Source organism: Ranitomeya variabilis, chromosome 4 (genome assembly GCF_051348905.1).
Source record: "Ranitomeya variabilis isolate aRanVar5 chromosome 4, aRanVar5.hap1, whole genome shotgun sequence".
NCBI lineage: Eukaryota > Metazoa > Chordata > Amphibia > Anura > Dendrobatidae > Ranitomeya > Ranitomeya variabilis.
This window is the reverse complement of record NC_135235.1, coordinates 19148903-19168591: the sequence shown is the minus strand read 5'-3', so window position 1 is coordinate 19168591 and position 19689 is coordinate 19148903. Positions and strand designations below refer to the sequence as shown.

General features: G+C 44.7%; 1 protein-coding gene across 3 annotated transcripts in view; it reads right to left on the bottom strand.

Annotated features, from left to right (window-relative positions):
* Nucleotides 1-19689, bottom strand: part of SORCS1 (sortilin related VPS10 domain containing receptor 1) — a 702133-nt gene that overhangs the window by 6317 nt on the left and 676127 nt on the right. For 2 of the 3 annotated variants that reach the window (XM_077258071.1, XM_077258072.1), the window contains exons 25-26: nucleotides 10409-10514; nucleotides 10164-10327 (exon numbers count right to left, since the gene is read on the bottom strand). In XM_077258071.1, coding sequence (XP_077114186.1) covers nucleotides 10164-10327; nucleotides 10409-10514 — 270 coding nt within the window. The remainder of the gene's footprint in view (nucleotides 1-10163; nucleotides 10328-10408; nucleotides 10515-19689) is intronic. The other variant, XM_077258073.1, reaches the window with a different exon arrangement.

Genomic DNA, 19689 nt, shown 5'->3' with positions numbered 1-19689 from the left:
ATAATATAATAACCCATACAATTAAAAACAACCAGATTTGCATTGAGCATCAAGTTTAGTATTGCGATAATCATACTGACTTGAGGAATCACGTTATCAGTGCATGGTTATTGTACAATGAAAACTCGCACAAAACAAAACTCAAGACTATGACACATTGGCAGAATTTTATACACCAATTCACTGCACTTGGATTTTTTTTTCTATTTTCCAAGACGTTTTACAGTAAAGTAAATGGAGTTATTCTAAAACAACAACTCTTTCCACAAAAGTCTAAGCCTCTGTATGATGCAAAAATAAAAAAAAAGCTATTACTCTTGGAAAAAGAGGAAATAATAAAAATGCAAAAAGACCCGGTTATGAAGGGGTTTACTTCTATCCTAGCAGATAATGCACCACCAATCCATTGATTAATGGTAGACCAGATCTACTTGATACTCATCTGTCCCGGCTCCAGTGCCGGACCTTGCTCTCTTCTAGTCTGGTATTAATCTGGTAACCCTCCAAGCATCTCTGACATCATCATCATCCAAGGTCCTTTAAGGATGCCTCGCATATCCATAAATGCCTGAGTATTCGGAATAATAGAACACTTTTCTACCGCATGATTTTGCAGGATTTAACCTCAGCTCCCTCCAGACTTTGCTCCATCCAGATGTCTAATTATCCTTCTTACAACTTTCCTCTGTTTTCCAGCATTCTACATTCTGTCCAGTGAATCCTGTGGCAAGATTGACCTGATTGCATATAAGTCTCTGCTTATTCTGTGGTTAACCATGTCCATGCTGGAAGTACTTGATTGCATATACAAGTTTATAATAATCCAGTTGTTAACCATTTCCATGCTGCAAATTCTTCATTGTATATAAACCTCTCTACTAACCCTGTGGTTGACCATCTCCCTACTGCAAGTTCCTGATTGCCTATATACTTCTCTAACAGCCCAGTGGTTAACCATTCTTGTACTGAAAGTTCCTGATCGATTTTAAATGTCTATAATAACCCAGTGGTTAACCATTCTTGTACTGAAAGTTCCTGAATGATTTTAAATGTCTACAATAACCCAGTGGTTAACCATTCTAGTACTGAAAGTTCCTGATTAATTTTAAATGTCTATAATAACCCAGTGGTTAACCATTCTTGTACTGAAAGTTCCTGATTAATTTTAAATGTCTACAATAACCCAGTGGTTAACCATTCTTGTACTGAAAGTTCCTGATTGATTTTAAATGTCTATAATAACCCAGTGGTTAACCATTCTTGTACTGAAAGTTCCTGAATGATTCTAAATGTCTACAATAACCCAGTGGTTAACCATTCTTGTACTGAAAGTTCCTGATCGATTTTAAATGTCTATAATAACCCAGTGGTTAACCATTCTTGTACTGAAAGTTCCTGAATGATTTTAAATGTCTACAATAACCCAGTGGTTAACCATTCTTGTACTGAAAGTTCCTGAATGATTTTAAATGTCTATAATAACCCAGTGGTTAACCATTCTTGTACTGAAAGTTCCTGATTTATTTTAAATGTCTATAATAACCCAGTGGTTAACCATTCTTGTACTGAAAGTTCCTGATCGATTTTAAATGTCTATAATAACCCAGTGGTTAACTATTCTTGTACTGAAAGTTCCTGATTGATTTTAAATGTCTATAATAACCCAGTGGTTAACTATTTGATTACGGCAAGTTCTTGATTCCCTTTATACGTCTCTAATAACTCAGTGGTCTCCCTGACACAAGTTAATGGTTGCATATATATGTTTCTAGGAAACCTGTGGTTAACTGTTTCCCTGCTACAAGTTCCTGTATGTAACTTCCCTCCAGCTGCATGTACTGCCTCCTGCATTGCTTGCCATCCTGAACACCCTGCTATCCTGGTCCTTACTGATTCATGTGAAGTCTGTTTCCAGTGCATCACCGAGTCTGGAACTACTATATTACACGGGGTGGAGGCCTCATCCATATTATATGGGGTGGAGACCTCTCATATGATGAAAGCTTGGGCTTATTTATCTTAGAAAAAAGGCGTCTCAGAGGAGATCTCATTATAAATATGTGTGGTCAGTACAGAGGACGGAACATGACTTATTCCTTCCAAGGACCATACTGAGGACCACTCATTACCAGTGGAAGAGAGGTGATTCCGGGAGCTGTACAGGAAAGGGTTCTTTACAGTTAGAGCCGTCAGACTGTGTAATGGCGACCACAGGAGGCAGTAATGGCCGACACTAGAACAGCCTTTGTACAAGTGCTGGATGATTTCCTCATTGCACAGAACATTACGGGTTATAGGAAGACTAGTGACTAAAAGTACAATTGGTGGGGAAAGGTTGAACTTGATGGACCGGGGGCTTTTTTCAACCTATGTAACTATGTAGCCTTCAAAAAACTTGTTCCAATGCTAAGGACTTGGTCTTCAGACGTGGCGGTACTATGGTTCTTCTTCTTCCTTGCTATCGAGGAGGTGGAGGATTTCAGTGCAGTAATTATCGTCTTTCCGATCTCGTGCGGCTCGAGGTTTTCCGCCGTTACACTACAGCGAGGCACGAACTGTTCTGTTAATCACGTGAGTACTTGGCATGGCTGCCGTTCCCCTCCGCGCTCCTTCTCTTGGTTTATGGCAAACTCTTTCCCCGTGTGAGGTAATTGCCTTCTTCTCACCCCTCCATACTAATTATCCAAGAAGTCGAGCAGGACCTGCACTACTTGAGTTTTTGATGCATAATTCTGGGCAGATATTTTACATTTTGGGTGTTTCAATGAGCATAAAACCAGGAGATTATCGCAGCGGGGGGGGGGGGTTTGGCTCACTGTTAGGTAGTTGTAATATTCAAAAATTCTCTTTTTTTATAACATACACTGTGCTATTGGCTGTAAAAGGGAATTTCTCACTAGTTTTTTTGCCACCTAAACTGGGAACAGCATAATGTACAGGCCGATATCCTGATTCCAGCGATGTGTCACTTACTCGGCTGCTTGCTGTAGTTTTCATAAAATCACTGTTTTTCAGCAGGAGATCATCATAAGAGGACTAGTAAACCTGCTTCTTGGTAATCCAACCCCGCCCCACCGCTGATTGGCTGCTTTTTGCCTATGCACAGTGTACACAGAAAGTTGCCAATCAGCTGTGTGGGCGGGGTTATACACAGCTCAGCAATCAGAGGCTACATCTGCAGCAGAGAAAACAGTGAATGTATCAAAACTACGGCAAACAGCCCAGTAAGTGACACATCGCCAGAATCAGGGTCTCTGCACCTATATTATGGTACTCTCAAATGTGTGGGGAGCAAAAGCCTGCTGACAGATTCCCTTTAGGGTAACTTCACCCGGGGTGTTTTTGCTTTTTTTTCTGCAGAAAAACCTGATTTCTTGGCAGGAAAGAAGCTGCGGCAAAAACTCAGGTTTAGGTGAGCTTTTGGTGCGGATCTGCAAAAACGCTGAAAGAAGTGACATGCTCTATGTCCAAAAAAAGCAGCAAAGCACAAAATCCTGATGAAACAAAAAACCAATGAGTGTGCATGAGATTTCTGAAACCTCATAGGCTTTGCTGGTGCTGAAAAAAGCAGCTGAAAATTAGCATTAAAAAAAACACAGCAAAAAAGTCCAGTGTGAACATAGCCTTAAGAATTTTCTTGAACTGTGATATCAAGAGTACATTAGGTAGATGGATAATCATGAGAGTGATAAACAGATAATAGATAAAGCATAGATAATAGCTAAACAGATAGATAATGGATAGATGTTAGATAGATAATAGATAATAGATAGATAATAGCTAAACAGATAGATAATGGATAGATAGATAATAGATAGATGTTAGATAGATAATAGATAATAGATAGATAATAGTTAAACAGATAGATAATGGATAGATAGATAATAGATAGATAGATAATAGATAGATAATGGAGAGATAGATAATAGATGGATAATAGATAATATATAGACAATAGATAAACAGATATGTCATCAAATACAGACATCTAGAAGAATTTTTATTGTAAGATCCGTCACACTATGAAACTCCAATGTCATCACTTTGATGCTTGAGGTTTTATAATAATGACTCCCTATCTATTATTTAAGTGACCGCTGCTGCCAATCACTCGTCTTAGTTCTGACATGTCTATGGACAGCACATGACGGCTGAGGACGGAGGACCTACACCGTAAGGAGCACAGGACTGGCAGCGCTGGATCGGGAGTGGATTGAATGTGTCATGGGTACTTCTTTATCTTCTTACATTCCCTACTTCCATTTGGCCCATGACCATCATCTTTCAAGCTCACAGAAAAACACAAGATGTAATGTTCTTTGGTTTTGTCACTAAAAAACAATCTCCATTTTGAATCTTTATGTTTGAACTGATGTTAACACAGAGTGTTATTACAGGAGTAGTAGAAGATCCATCCGCTGCTTCTGTCCTTGGTAAAAATTCCAAAACTACAAAAATTAGTTTTAATAAAGTCTTTACTTGATCCAGCCCTTCCCTCTCCATCTGGCCGTCCATTAACATTCTTCACCCCCCAATGTGTAACCCATTGCTGTACTTTCCACTGTCCTGACAACACACCCACCCCAGCTCTGGGGCCATGGCAGAGGGTCAGTGCCCGGTCGCCCTCCCAGCTCTGGGGCCATGGCAGAGGGTCAGTGCCCGGTTGCCCTCCCAGCTCTGGGGCCATTGCAGAGGATCGGTGTGATGTCGCCCTCCCAGCTCTGGGGCCGAGGCAGAAGGTCGGTGCCCGGTCGCCCTCCCAGCTCTGGGGCCATGGCAGAGGGTCAGTGCCCGGTCGCCCTCCTAGCTCTGGGGCCATGGCAGAGGGTCAGTGCACGGTCGCCCTCTCAGCTCGGGGGCCATGGCAGAGGGTCGGTGCCCAGTCACCCTCCCAGCTCTGGGGCCATGGCAGAGGGTCGGTGCCTGGTCGCCCTCCTAGCTCTGGGGCCATGGCAGAGGGTCAGTGCCCGGTCGCCCTCCCAGCTCTGGGGCCATGGCAGAGGGTCGGTGCCCAGTCACCCTCCCAGCTCTGGGGCCATGGCAGAGGGTCGGTGCCCGGTCACCCTTCCAGCTCGGGGGCCATGGCAGAGGGTCGGTGCCCGGTCACCCTCCCAGCTCTGGGGCCATGGCAGAGGCTCAGTGCCCGGTCACCCTCCCAGCTCTGCGGCCATTGCAGAGGGTCAGTGCACGGCCGCCCTCCCAGCTCGGGGGCCATGGCAGAGGGTCGGTGCACGGTCGCCCTCCCAGCTCGGGGGCCATGGCAGAGGGTCGGTGCCCGGTCACCCTCCCAGTTCTGGGGCCATGGCAGAGGGTCGGTGCACGGTCGCCCTCCCAGCTCGGGGGCCATGGCAGAGGGTCGGTGCCCGGTCACTCTCCCAGCTCGGGGGCCATGGCAGAGGGTCGGTGCCCGGTCACCCTTCCAGCTCGGGGGCCATGGCAGAGGGTCGGTGCCCGGTCACCCTCCCAGCTCTGGGGCCATGGCAGAGGCTCAGTGCCCGGTCACCCTCCCAGCTCTGCGGCCATTGCAGAGGGTCAGTGCACGGTCGCCCTCCCAGCTCGGGGGCCATGGCAGAGGGTCGGTGCACGGTCGCCCTCCCAGCTCGGGGGCCATGGCAGAGGGTCGGTGCCCGGTCACCCTCCCAGTTCTGGGGCCATGGCAGAGGGTCGGTGCACGGTCGCCCTCCCAGCTCGGGGGCCATGGCAGAGGGTCGGTGCCCGGTCACTCTCCCAGCTCGGGGGCCATGGCAGAGGGTCGGTGCCCAGTCGCCCTCCCAGCTCTGGGGCCATGGCAGAGGGTCGGTGCCCGGTCACCCTCCCAGTTCTGGGGCCATGGCAGAGGGTCGGTGCCCGGTCACCTTCCCAGCTCTGGGGCCATGGCAGAGGGTCGGTGCCCGGTCACCTTCCCAGCTCTGGGGCCATGGCAGAGGGTCGGTGCCCGGTCGCCCTCCCAGCTCTGCGGCCATTGCAGAGGGTCGGTGCCCGGTCACTCTCCCAGCTCTGGGGCCATGGCAGAGGGTCGGTGCCCGGTTGCCCTCCCAGCTCTGGGGCCATGGCAGAGGGTCGGTGCCCGGTCACTCTCCCAGCTCTGGGGCCATGGCAGAGGGTCGGTGCCCGGTTGCCCTCCCAGCTCTGGGGCCATGGCAGAGGGTCGGTGCCCGGTCACTCTCCCAGCTCTGGGGCCATGGCAGAGGGTCGGTGCCCGGTTGCCTTCCCAGCTCTGGGGCCATGGCAGAGGGTCGGTGCCCGGTCACTCTCCCAGCTCTGGGGCCATGGCAGAGGGTCGGTGCCCGGTCACTCTCCCAGCTCTGGGGCCATGTCAGAGGGTCGGTGCCAGGTCACTCTCCCAGCTCTGGGGCCATGGCAGAGGGTCGGTGCCCGGTCGCGAGCATGGGATGCGCACAGTCTTCCCATCAGACGTCTTCCTCTTCTATCAGAGGTCCGAGGCTTCTGGCCATTGTCAGGTTACTCAGTCTTCCTGTGATGAGCCCCCTCTCCAGCCATCCTTTTGTAGTCTGTTTTACTTGCCATCCTATTAAAGAGTCCTTTAATCTCAGCCTCATAAAATTCAGAAGGAATGAGTCTGCATTTGGCTGTTTCAGCTGCTGTCCGTGGTGCTGATCCTCTAATTTCTTGCTGAAAAGGCTTAAAAAGGGTTTAAATGTGCAACGCAGAGAACATTGTAACTTTGAAACGGTGAGAATATTACATTTTATATCAATCCAAGGCGTTAACATTGTCAAAAGTGTGGACATCATAAAGGACAAATAGCAGCGGCCAGACTGAGCTCAGCGTAATATTCAGCTAAAAAAAGATCAAGATCTAAAAAGCCGTACAGTATCTACAACGGTATCACACATCCTTCAGAGGAGCAACACACACTACATTACTTATATTATACTGAACACGAGTCTTCTTCTATATATGAGTTACATTTCATACTATACCCCAGAGCTGCACTCACTATTCTGCTGGAGCAGTCACTGTGTACATACGTTACATTACTGATCCTGAGTTACATCCTGTATTATACCCCAGAGCTGCACTCACTATTCTGCTGGTGCAGTCACTGTGTACATACGTTACATTACTGATCCTGAGTTACATCCTGTATTATACCCCAGAGCTGCACTCACTATTCTGCTGGTGCAGTCACTGTGTACATACATTACTGATCCTGAGTTACATCCTGTATTATACCCCAGAGCTGCACTCACTATTCTGCTGGTGCAGTCACTGTGTACATACGTTACATTACTGATCCTGAGTTACATCCTGTATTATACCCCAGAGCTGCACTCACTATTCTGCTGGTGCAGTCACTGTGTACATACATTACATTACTGATCCTGAGTTACATCCTGTATTATACTCCAGAGTTGCACTCACTATTTTGCTGGTGCAGTCACTGTGTACATACATTACATTACTGATCCTGAGTTACATCCTGTATTATACCCCAGAGCTGCACTCACTATTTTGCTGGTGCAGTCACTGTGTACATACATTACATTACTGATCCTGAGTTACACCCTGTATTGTACTCCAGAGCTGCGCTCACAATTCTGCTGGTGCAGTCACTGTGTACATACATTACATTACTGATCCTGAGTTACATCCTGTATTATACTCCAGAGCTGCACTCACTATTCTGCTGGTGCAGTCACTGTGTACATACATTACATTACTGATCCTGAGTTACACCCTGTATTATGCTCCAGAGCTGCACTCACTGCTCTGTTGATACGGTCACTGTGTACATACATTACATTACTGATCCTGAGTTACATCCTGTATTATACCCCAGAGCTGCACTCACTATTCTGCTGGTGCAGTAACTGTGTACATACATTACATTACTGATCCTGAGTTACATCCTGTAATATACTCCAGAGCTGCACTCACTATTCTGCTGGTGCAGTCACTGTGTACATACATTACATTACTGATCCTGAGTTACATCCTGTATTATACCCCAGAGCTGCACTCACTATTCTGCTGGTGCAGTCACTGTGTACATACATTACATTACTGATCCTGAGTTACATCCTGTAATATACTCCAGAGCTGCACTCACTATTCTGCTGGTGCAGTCACTGTGTACATACATTATATTACTGATCCTGAGTTACATCCTGTATTATACCCCAGAGCTGCACTCACTATTCTGCTGGTGCAGTCACTGTGTACATACATTACATTACTGATCCTGAGTTACCTCCTGTATTATACTCCAGAGCTGCACTCACTATTCTGCTGGTGCAGTCACTGTGTACATACATTACTGATCCGGAGTTACATCCTGTATTATACTCCAGAGCTGCACTCACTATTCTGCTGGTGCAGTCACTGTGTACATACATTACTGATCTGGAGTTACATCCTGTATTATACTCCAGAGCTGCACTCACTATTCTGCTGGTGCAGTTATTGTGTACATACATTACATTACTGTTCCTGAGTTACATCCTGTATTATACCCCAGAGCTGCACTCACTATTCTGCTGGTGCAGTCACTGTGTACATACATTACTGATCCTGAGTTACATCCTGTATTATACCCCAGAGCTGCACTCACTATTCTGCTGCTGCAGTCACTGTGTACATACATTACATTACTGATCCTGAGTTACATCCTGTATTATCCTCCAGAGCTGCACTCACTATTCTGCTGGTGCAGTCACTGTGTACATACATTACATTACTGATCCTGAGTTACCTCCTGTATTATACCCCAGAGCTGCACTCACTATTCTGCTGGTGCAGACAGAACAAACCTCAGGTAGTATTATGGACACTTAATTTTACAGCTCTGAATTATATTGCATAGTTATTAAATACCTAATCCAATTGTTTACAATGTAACTCCATCTCCTGTCTTATAAGATGGATGTGCCCTTTCAGATTTGTTTGTATTTTTAGCTCTTTTACTCTTTGCTATTAATAATGTAAATTTATCTAGCACTGAAGTATGAGGATCTGGAGAATCGGAGAAGAAGAATCCATATCTGCAATGTGTATGTCGTTACCAATTTCTTGCCTGTTATCGGATACTTTTGCTTGGACTTTTTTTGTTACTTTGTATATTTCTATCCCTTGATGATATATTGCAGGAGGTGGTGTTATAGGAGACGTGTGATTTATGAGGTTACATCAGGGCCGGACTGGCCATCTGGCAACTCTGGCAAATGCCAGAAGGGCCTGTCTGGTCATGGGCAGCCTTGTCTGCTACGTTGTTAACAGAACCGGTGTGCTCAAGACCCCCATACTGTTAAGAGTTGTGATGGAGCGCAAAGTCGCTGACTCCGTCACTTACCCCAGCAGCCACGGGCATTATTAGAAATATTGGTCTTGTAGAAAATCTTCCTTTCCTCCATTCAGGGTAATATTAGTGATATATCCCACCTGGTTCATGGGGACGGGGACAACATGGACCTGTGTGGTTTCAAATGCCAGGACTGAATTTCAGCCCCAGTCCGCACCTGGGTTACATGGATACATTCATGTATCTATAAGATCTAATGTGATTCCACGTGATCCAGTCTGATCCCCATCCTCGTCATGTGGGGTCTTCTTTCCTGGCATCCTGCGCAGCAGGCACAGTTTTGACCTATATGAACAGAGCCTTATACATATTGTGATTTATTATCTGTTTTTCCTCCTGATCATTTTATTATTAACGTTCCCCTCATTCTGCTCTGAAATTGCTTTCTAGCTCAAAATCCAATCTTCGTCTTGCACAGAAAGTACAAAAGGCAAAACCAGGTATTTTAGCTCCAAGTATTGAAAGGGAATGTGGAATGAACCTTTATTAAGCCCTTTCATGTAGCCGGCGCCGGCACCTCCCGCTGCTGATTCTGTTTAATGTGATTCATTCATTAATTCAGGATCAGTAGTGACTGCTGGAATTATGACCATCAGCCCCGGTTAGGAGTTCATCTCCTTCTTCAGGTGCACCCAGCAGTGGAGGTGCCGGGAGGATCAATCACCTGCACTTCTCAGGGTTAGTTACGGAAGACAGGGATACGACAGAAGGAATAAGTAATAAAGATGACACAATGTCTCAGAGCGGAAGGAAGGGTTATACAGAGTGCTCGGTCATTCAGACAGGCAAGACTGGTCACTTGGGTTCCCGGACAGCCAGTTAGAACTAGCTACTTATTTACCTATGGGCTGTGTTTCCAACTTGCCCTCTAACAGCTGCTCAGGGCCCATCGGCTGAGAGTGAGGGTCATTAGGTGACAAGCTCTCATTTTGACTGCCTGGACTGACCATCTCTCGCTCTTTCTCATTCTGCATCTGTGCATATACATTAATTCCAGGAATTTTCCTAAAAACATTAACAGAGACGTCATTGCTTTGGGCGGCCATTGTTGTAAACACCGCTGATGAGGAACAGGACTGGGGTTACCTTTTAAATTTATAGATGACGAAGACAGCAAGTCCGACGAAGACCACCGATAAGAGCATCAGCATGGCGGAGCCGCTGTGACTCGGAGTCAGGTCCACCAAGGGAGCTGGAAAGATCAAAGGAGCGGAGATTATCTATCTAGTGAGTGCAACACAGAACTGAGACACATCGCAAATTGTCCACAAAGTGTTGAGGTTCTCAAAACCATCAGATCATAAAAGTTCAGGTCCTAGACATTCAGCCATCAAGTGTCCCCAAGTAAGTCATTATTTGAGGATATCCCATAGAGAGGACACCAGGAGGGACACCTTCTGCTGAAAATAACAGCTGGGCTTTACTAGGAGAACCTTGGAAACATGACCATTTGGAGACTTCATGGAAGACAACTGATCTGGATTATTATTTTTGGTTTCCTCCAGGTCATTGGATTCTCTGATGACGCTTTATCATTTCGTTTACTAATCATAAGATGTCTTCAATGACTATATGGAAGTTAAATATGCAAATTGCCTCTTCTGAGAAAAAGAGGACTTAAACTCTATAGCGCCATCTATTGGAAGTAGCGATCCTACAAGTCACAATCAACCCTTTAACGAGTCGTGCAATATGACTTAGGATAAAAGCCAAATCAGTATCTCAATATATGGAAGTTACTTTTCCAGGGATCTATACATGCATATTACAGATTTATAGAAAGCAATGTTACAGAATCCATAGAGGTCGGTGGGTCCATATGGTATCTCCATAATAAGAGATGTACTGTCTTTTGGAGTTTCAAATTACGCCATTAGTATAAAACACTAAAGAACTCACCTAGATATAAAAAAAGAAGTGAAAATGTAAAAGGTTATTATTACTACATGGTGAATAAGTGATAATTTGCTGATCGATGGGGGTCCAAGTGTCCAACCCTTGCTGATCGATGGGGGTCCAACCACCAGAAGGGTCCCTTACTAATCTCAAGTAGGAGGCTTGGAAATTACCATTAGAATGAAGCTGTGGCCGAGCATCCACGTCTGCACTCCATCCATTGTCCAAGTGATTGCCGGAGATAGTGGAGTGCAGTATTCGGCCACCTCAGGGAGTCCCTTCGGCAATAAATGGAGCAATGGTGGGCACACTGAGCACTTCAGAGCCCCGTCCTCAAGATCAGTTAGGCTCCCAGCAATTATCCAGTTATCATTTATCCTTTGGACAGAAATAACTCAGATATAATGGAGTTCTCTGAGAATTTACATTGATGGCTTATATTTTGGATGTACCACCAATAATTATCGAAAATCCAGCCATTGACCACTACATCGGTTGAGGAATCTCTCCATTATTACTATTCAACCAATGTGGAGAGAACTGCACCACTGGGGGACCACCACTGTCCAGAAAACACTTAGATGTGGACAACATTTTTAATCAGGACTGTGGTTCCTGCCTTGTCAGGACTAGCGATTAGATTGGTGACATACCATGGATGCAATTATTCCAAGCTTCACCCATATAGGAGGCCATCGGTATAGACAAACCAGGTCAGACATCTAACAATCGAACATTGATAGTCTATCCTAGCTCAGGAGAACTCCTTTAGATGTGGAAAATTGGCACAAGTCATCAGTTTTTGATCATTAGTGATCTATCCTCCAGAACCTACTATGATCAGTGCTCAGTAAGGGACTGTCCATGGTCCTGCTGCCTCAGTAGTGGTGTCGGAGGAAAGTGCCCCATTAATAACACTTAATGGTGCATGGAGTCAAAGGGATTGTCTCACCTTCTCTTCTTCAGGACTCCACCACTCATGGCCAAAGGCTTCCTGCTCTGCAGGTGATTGTGCATTCCTGATGATTGACAGCTCTGACCAGTTGTGTCGCTGGTCCAGACTGCTAATGGAGGCAGCATTGCAAGTGCATAATGGGAGAAGAACATAGCCCCTGGCCCCCTGGAGCTGGTCACTTCTTGCTGCCTGCTCCACAGCGATTCTGCAGGCTTTAAATCAGAGCTTTCTAGCGGAACAAGCTCTCACCTAGGGAACCGGCTACTCTGAGACGCCAGGGTGGCTGGTAACCTAGCCAACGAGATGTACACTATGGAATTAAAAATCTTTCCATTCTTGAGAACATACAAGATATTTAATAAGAAATAAATTGCTAAATTGATAGTTTTTCCCCGAACTTTGCAATTTTAACCTCACAAGAATTCGAGACAACCCCGTTAGAGGTCTGAGAACCCAATTAAAAGTGAAAAATTGACCAGATCTCTGAAAACCAGTCACATGAATGTTTTGTCCTCAGTGGAAACTATTGTTGGAAGTGAGAATGATGAAGAGGAGTTCATTAATTAAGCTTCAGAAACATTTACCTGCCGACTAATAGATCCCACAGTAGCCCGAGGAAAACTCAATTGGCATGTAGAGCACATGTGCAAACAGGGCGAGCGGAACATCTGCTCAGCAGCTAATGGGATGCAAAAACATGAATTGCTATTCCCTAGGATCTTATTAAGAAGCGAGCTGGTAGCACAGAAGCAGCTACACACGGAGGACCTTCTTATCAGCATCCGTCCTTCTTCAGAGACGACGTCCCTGGGCAATACTCCTCTTATTTGTAGACTCCACCACATCTGTTATACCATCAAGGAGCCCTCATCTGATCAAAGGCAGCACAATCGTAGTAAATAACGCCGAGGCGTGGACATATCTGACATGGATCAGGATCAGATTCTCTTACAGATGAGGAATCAGACGTTCCCTGCTCGCTCCGGTTACGAGGAGAAGTGGATGGAGGTTTAGCTGGTGTCGGAGCCATGGATGGTCCTGCTTTCCAACATGTCCACATTCTTAGGTGGGAATCAATGGCTGAAGCCCAATATGTGGGTATCCGTAACGGTATCTCAGGGAGATAGCACAGTAGTGAGGGAGGTGCACTGTATGGTGGCATCTCTAGCTTCCACTTTGGGGGAACCATGGATGGCACTCTAGTGGCCCAATGAGAAGACCTGTGGCAGGCACTCTGTCTACTGGGCAACAAATACTGCCTGCAGATATCTGTGGAGGACAGTGAGAATCTGAGGCAGAGATACAGTATAAAACCGTAATACGTCTTCATACTGACATAGGCACTCTATGTGGTGACGCCCCCTACTGGTAAGTCAGACTAAAAGTGCCCATACACTCTAGATAGTCGTTAAAAGGGTATTCCCTTCTCCAAGATCCTATCCCAATATGTTGTAGGTGTTGATAACAATATTGGAAAATACCTCCAATTAGAAATGTAGTATAGTTCTTCTGATTCGCTATGTTGCTTACCACATGTGCAGGGCATTGCAGTAGCTTAGGTATCCATAGTTATGACCACTCATATAGTGACAGTTATCTGATAGTGGTCATAACCATGGATACCTAAGCTACTGCAATGACCTGCACATGGGGAAAGCGACATAGCTTATCAGAAGAACTATACTACATTTTTAATTGGAGGTATGTTTTTCTCATTTTCATCTGATTTTCATCCGCGTGCGATCCGTATTCATACAACTACTTTAGACATTGTTTATAATAGAAATCCATCCGTAAAAATCGAATGCCACTTGAACAGCCCTACTGAATAAGACTGATCAGTGCGTTGTCCGTGTGCTATGTGATCAAAAATCAGACAACACATGGACGATGTAAACGCTCGTCCGCATGAGCCCTAAGGTAACATTCACACATCCGTCTGAGTGTTAAATTCCAAGAAAAACCGACCATTTTTGCATTTTTTGAGCTGCGGTTTTTGTCTCTTTTTCATATGTCATGTTAAAAATAAAACTACTTTGTTTTGGAAACTTCTTGCTACTTAGCTTTGCTAAGACTTCATTGATAAAGTCCTGTGCGGATTATGTACGCTTTTATTTTTTTGTTTATTTTTTTTTTATTATTTATTTTTTCTGCTATGGAAAACCAGAAAAGCATTCAATTCTATGGGTAAAATCTGCAATAAAAGATATTTACTGCAAGAAAAATTGACATTTTGCAGATTTCAAAATTTTACCACACTTCAGTTTCAGTAAAGTAAAAATAGCACATTAGGCTGAGATTTCTGTAAGTCCCATACATCAAATGCTCACCTGAGGAACCTAGCCTAAAATGTAAGGGGCCCCTAGAAGATGATTGTCAGGGGAGGTAAGGACCTGGCATGTCTACTATCAGGCTGCTGATGCTTTTGTTGTCTAAGAGATAAGCCATCACCAGAGATGTCTGACAGCGGGTCTCTCATACAGAACACAGAAGAACTCGGAGAAGCCATCGCTCCTGTGTATGGGAGACTCGGGCGAGACAGGTGGGTGAACCATCATTCGTCTGTCAGCTTTCTAAAGTGTATGGGGCTTTAGTCTGACACATGTTCTCATACTGCATATGGCCTTGTTCACACAACTGTCATTTTAGTCTTTATTTTGTCCTTGTACAACAGACAGCACACTGATCTTATAATAAATATAATCTATTGTCAAGTCTGACAAATTAAGGATCTGAAAAATTAAGGATCAGAACCACCATCAGTACATGAATACATTACCCCAGTAAGCATCAGTATATAAATATATCACTCCAGTAACCATCAATACATTAATACATCACTCCAGTAAGCATCAGTGCATGAATACATCACTCCAGTAACCATCAGTACATGAATACATCACCCCTGTAACTATCAGTACATGAATACATCACCCCTGTAACTATCGGTACATGAATACATCACCTCAGTACTAATCAGTACATGAATATATCACCCCAGTACTAATCAGTACATGAATATATCACTACAGTAACCATCATAGTAACCCCAGATCTAAGTCCTTCTAAAGAACCTAATAACTGATAGTAACATAGTTAGCAAGGCCGAAAAAATAACCATTAAGTCAATATTGAATCACGCCAACTTTATACCACTGACAAAACAGATATGTATTTTTCATATGAGAGACTCAAAGAGTTTCTCAGGCTTCAGTGACAGTCAAACTCACGACCCTTGGTTTACAAGACCAGTGCTCTAACCTCTGAGCTATGAAGCCATTAAAGAACATGAATACATTACCCAGTTATCATCAGTACAAAAATACACTGCTCAAAAAAATAAAGGGAACACTCAAATAACACATCCTAGATCAGAATGAATGAAATATTCTCATTGAATACTTTGTGCTGTACAAAGATGAATGTGCTGACAACAAAATCACACAAAAATCATCAATGGAAATCAAATTTATTAACCAATGGAGGTCTGGATTTGGAACGATACTCAAAATCAAAGTGGAAAATCAAATTACAGGCTGTTCCAACTTCAGTGGAAATGCCTCAAAACAAGGAAATGATGCTCAGTAGTGTGTGTGGCCTCCACGTGCCTGTATGACCTCCCTACAATACCTGTGCATACTCCTGATGAGGAGGCGGATGGTCTCCTGAGGGATCTCCTCACAGACCTGGACTAAAGCATCCGCCAACTCCTGGACAGTCTGTGGTGCAACATGACGTTGGTGGATGGAGAGAGACATGATGTCCCAGATGTGCTCAATCGGATTCAGGTCTGGGGAACGGCTGGCCAGTCCATAGCTTCAATGACTTCATCTTGCAGGAACTGCTGACACACTCCAGCCACATTAGGTCTGGCATTGTCCTGCATTAGGAGGAACCCAGGGCCAACCGCACCAGCATATGGTCTCACAAGGGGTCTGAGGATCTCATCTCGGTACCTAATGGCAGTCAGGCTACCTCTGGAGAGCACATGGAGGGCTGTGCGGCCCTCCAAAGAAATGCCACCCCACACCATTACTGATCCACTGCCAAACCGGTCATGCTGAAGGATGTTGCAGGCAGATCGCTCTCCACGGCATCTCCAGACTCTGTCACGTCTGTCACATGTGCTCAGTGTGAACCTGCTTTCATCTGTGAAGAGCACAGGACGCCAGTGGCAAATTTTCCAATCCTGGTGTTCTGTGGCAAATGCCAAGCATCCTGCACGGTGTTGGGCTGTGAGCACAACCCCCATCTGTGGACGTTGGGCACTCAGACCATCCTCATGGAGTCGGTTTCTAACCGTTTGTGCAGACACATGCACGTTTGTGGCCTGCTGGAGGTCATTTTGCAGGGCTCTGGCACTGCTCCTCCTGTTCCTCCTTGCACAAAGGCTGAGGTAGCAGTCCTGCTGCTGGGTTGTTGCCATCCTACGTCCCTCTCCACGTCTCCTGGTGTACTGGCCTGTCTACTGGTAGCACCTCCAGCCTCTGGACACTACACTGACAGACACAGCAAACCTTCTTGCCACAGCTGTGCCATCCTGGATGAGCTGCACTACCTGAGCCACTTGTGTGGGTTGTAGAGTTGTCTCATGCTACTACGAGTGTGAAAGCACAACCAACATTCAAAAGTGACCAAAACATCAGCCAGAAAGCATTGGTACTGAGATGTGGTCTGTGGTCCCCAACTGCAGAAACACTCCTTTATTGAGGGGGTCTTGATAATTGCCAATAATTTCCATCTGTTGTCTATTTCATTTGCACAATAGCATGTAAAATAGATTGTCAAACAGTGTTGCTTCCTAAGTGAACAGTTTGATTTCACAGAAGTTTGATTTACTTGGAGTTATATTCTGTTGTTTAAGTGTTCCCTTTATTTTTTGAGCAGTGTACATGACCTAAGCATCGTTATATGAATACATCACTCCAGTAACTATCAACACATGAATACATCACCCCAGTGATAATCAGTACATGAATACATCACCCCCTGTAACTGTCAGTACATGACTACATCACCTCAGTACATGAATACATCACCCCAGTAACCATCATTACATAAATACATCACTCCAGTAACCATCAACACATGAATACATCACTCCAGTAACCATCAGTAGATGAATAGATCAATCCAGTAACCATCAGGACATGAATACATCACCCCAGTAACCATCAGTACATGAATATATCACCCCTGTAACTATCAGTACATGAATACATCACCTCATTACATGAATACATCCCCCTGTAGCCATCAGTACATGAATACATCACTCCAGTACCAATCAGTACATGAATACATCAGCACAGAAACCATTAGAACATGAATACATCACTCCAGTAACCAGCAGAACATGAATACATCACCCCAGTAACTATCAGTACATGAATACATCACCTCAGTACCAATCAGTGCATTAATACATCAACCCAGTAACATCATTACATGAATACATCACTTCAGTAACCATCAGAACAAGAATACATCACTCCAGTACCAATAGTACATGAATACATCACCCCAGTAACCATCAGTACATGAATACATCACTCCAGTAACTATCAGTACATGAATACATCACTCCATTAGCCATCAGTTCATAAATACATCACTAATAGTGATAAGCGAGTATACTCGTTGCTCGGGTTTTTCCGAGCACGCTCGGGTGGTCTTCGAGTATTTGTTAGTGCTCGGAGATAAAGTTTTTGTTGGCACAGCTGCATGATTTATGGCTGCTAGCCAGCCTGAGTACATGTGAGGGTTGCCTGGTTGCTAGGGAATCCCCACATGTATTCAAGCTGTCTAACAGCCGTAAATCATGCTGCTGCTTTGGCAAAAACTAAATCTCCGAGCACTACCAAATACTCGGAGACCACCCGAGCGTGCTCAGGAAAACCCGAGCAACGTGTCTACTCGCTCATCACTAATCACCAAGCCTAAAACAGCGATCAATTGCAATGTCTGGTCAATAATTGCCATTAACAAGGGGGGAAATAATTATTTGATCCCTTGCTGATTTTGTAAGTTAGCCCACTGACAAAGACATGAACAGTCTATAATTTTAAGGGTAGGTTAATTTTAACATTGAGAGATATATTATCAAAAATAAAATCCCGAAAATCATCTTGTATACATTATATAAATTTATGTGCGTTTTGCAGTGAGAAATAAGTGTTTGATCCCCTACCAACCATTAAGAGATCCGGCTCCTACAGACCAGTTAGACGCTCCTAATCAACTCATGACCTGCAGACAGCTGTCTTACATAGTCACCTTTATAAAAGACTCCTGTCCACAGACTCAATTAATCAGTCAGACTCTAACCTCTACACCATGGGCAAGACCAAAGAGCTTTATAAAGATGTTAAGGACAAGATCATAGACCTGCGCAATGCTGGAATGGGCTACAAAACCAGAAGTAAGACGCTGGGTGAGAAGGAGGCAACTGTTGATGCAATAGTAAGAAAATGGAAGAAATACAAAATGACTGTCAATCGACATCGATCTGGGGCACCATGCAAAATCGCACCTCGTGGGGTATCCTTGATCATGAGGAAGGTGAGACATCAGCCTAAAACTACACGGGGGGAACTTGTTAATGATATCAAGGCAGCTGGGACCACAGTCACCAAGAAAACCATTGGTAACACATTACACCGTAAAGGTTTAAAATCCTGCAGTGCCCACAAGGTCTCTCTGCTCAAGAAGGCACATTAGCAGGCCCATCTGAAGTTTGTCAATGAACACCTGGATGATTCTGTGAATGATTGTGAGAAGGTGCTGTAGTCAGATGAGACAAAAAATTAGGTTTTTGGCATTAACTCAACTCGCCGTGCTTGGAGAAAGAGAAATGCTGCCTATCACCCAAAGAACACCATCCCCACTGTTAAGCATGGAGGTGGAAACATTATGTTTTGGGGTGTTTCTCTGCTAAGGGCCCAGGACCACTTCACCGCATCAATGGGAGAATGGATGGAGCCATGTACCGTAATGTTCCCTCCACCAGAACATTAAAAATGGGTAATGGCTGGGTTTTCCAGCAAGACAATGACCCAAAACATACAGCCAAGGCAACAAAGGAGTGGCTCAAACAGAAGCACATTAAGGTCATGGAGTGGCCGAGTCAGTCTCCAGACCCTAATCCCATAGAAAACTTATGGAGGGAGTTGTAGCTCCGAGTTGACAAGCGACAGCCTCAAAATCTTAATGATTTAGAGATGATCTGCAAAGAGGAGTGGACCAAAATTCCTCCTGACATGTGCGCAAACCTCATCATTAAACTACAACAAACGTCTGACTGCTAGGCTTGCCAACAAGGGTTTTGCCACCAAGTATTAAGTCTTGTTTGCCAGAGGGATCAAATACTTATTTCTCACTGTAAAATGCAAATACATTTATATAATTTTTACAATGTGATTTTCTGGATTTATTTTTGATATTCTATCTCTCGATGTTAAAATTAACTGACCGAAATTCAGCAAGGGATCAAATAATTATTTCCCCCAGTGTACAA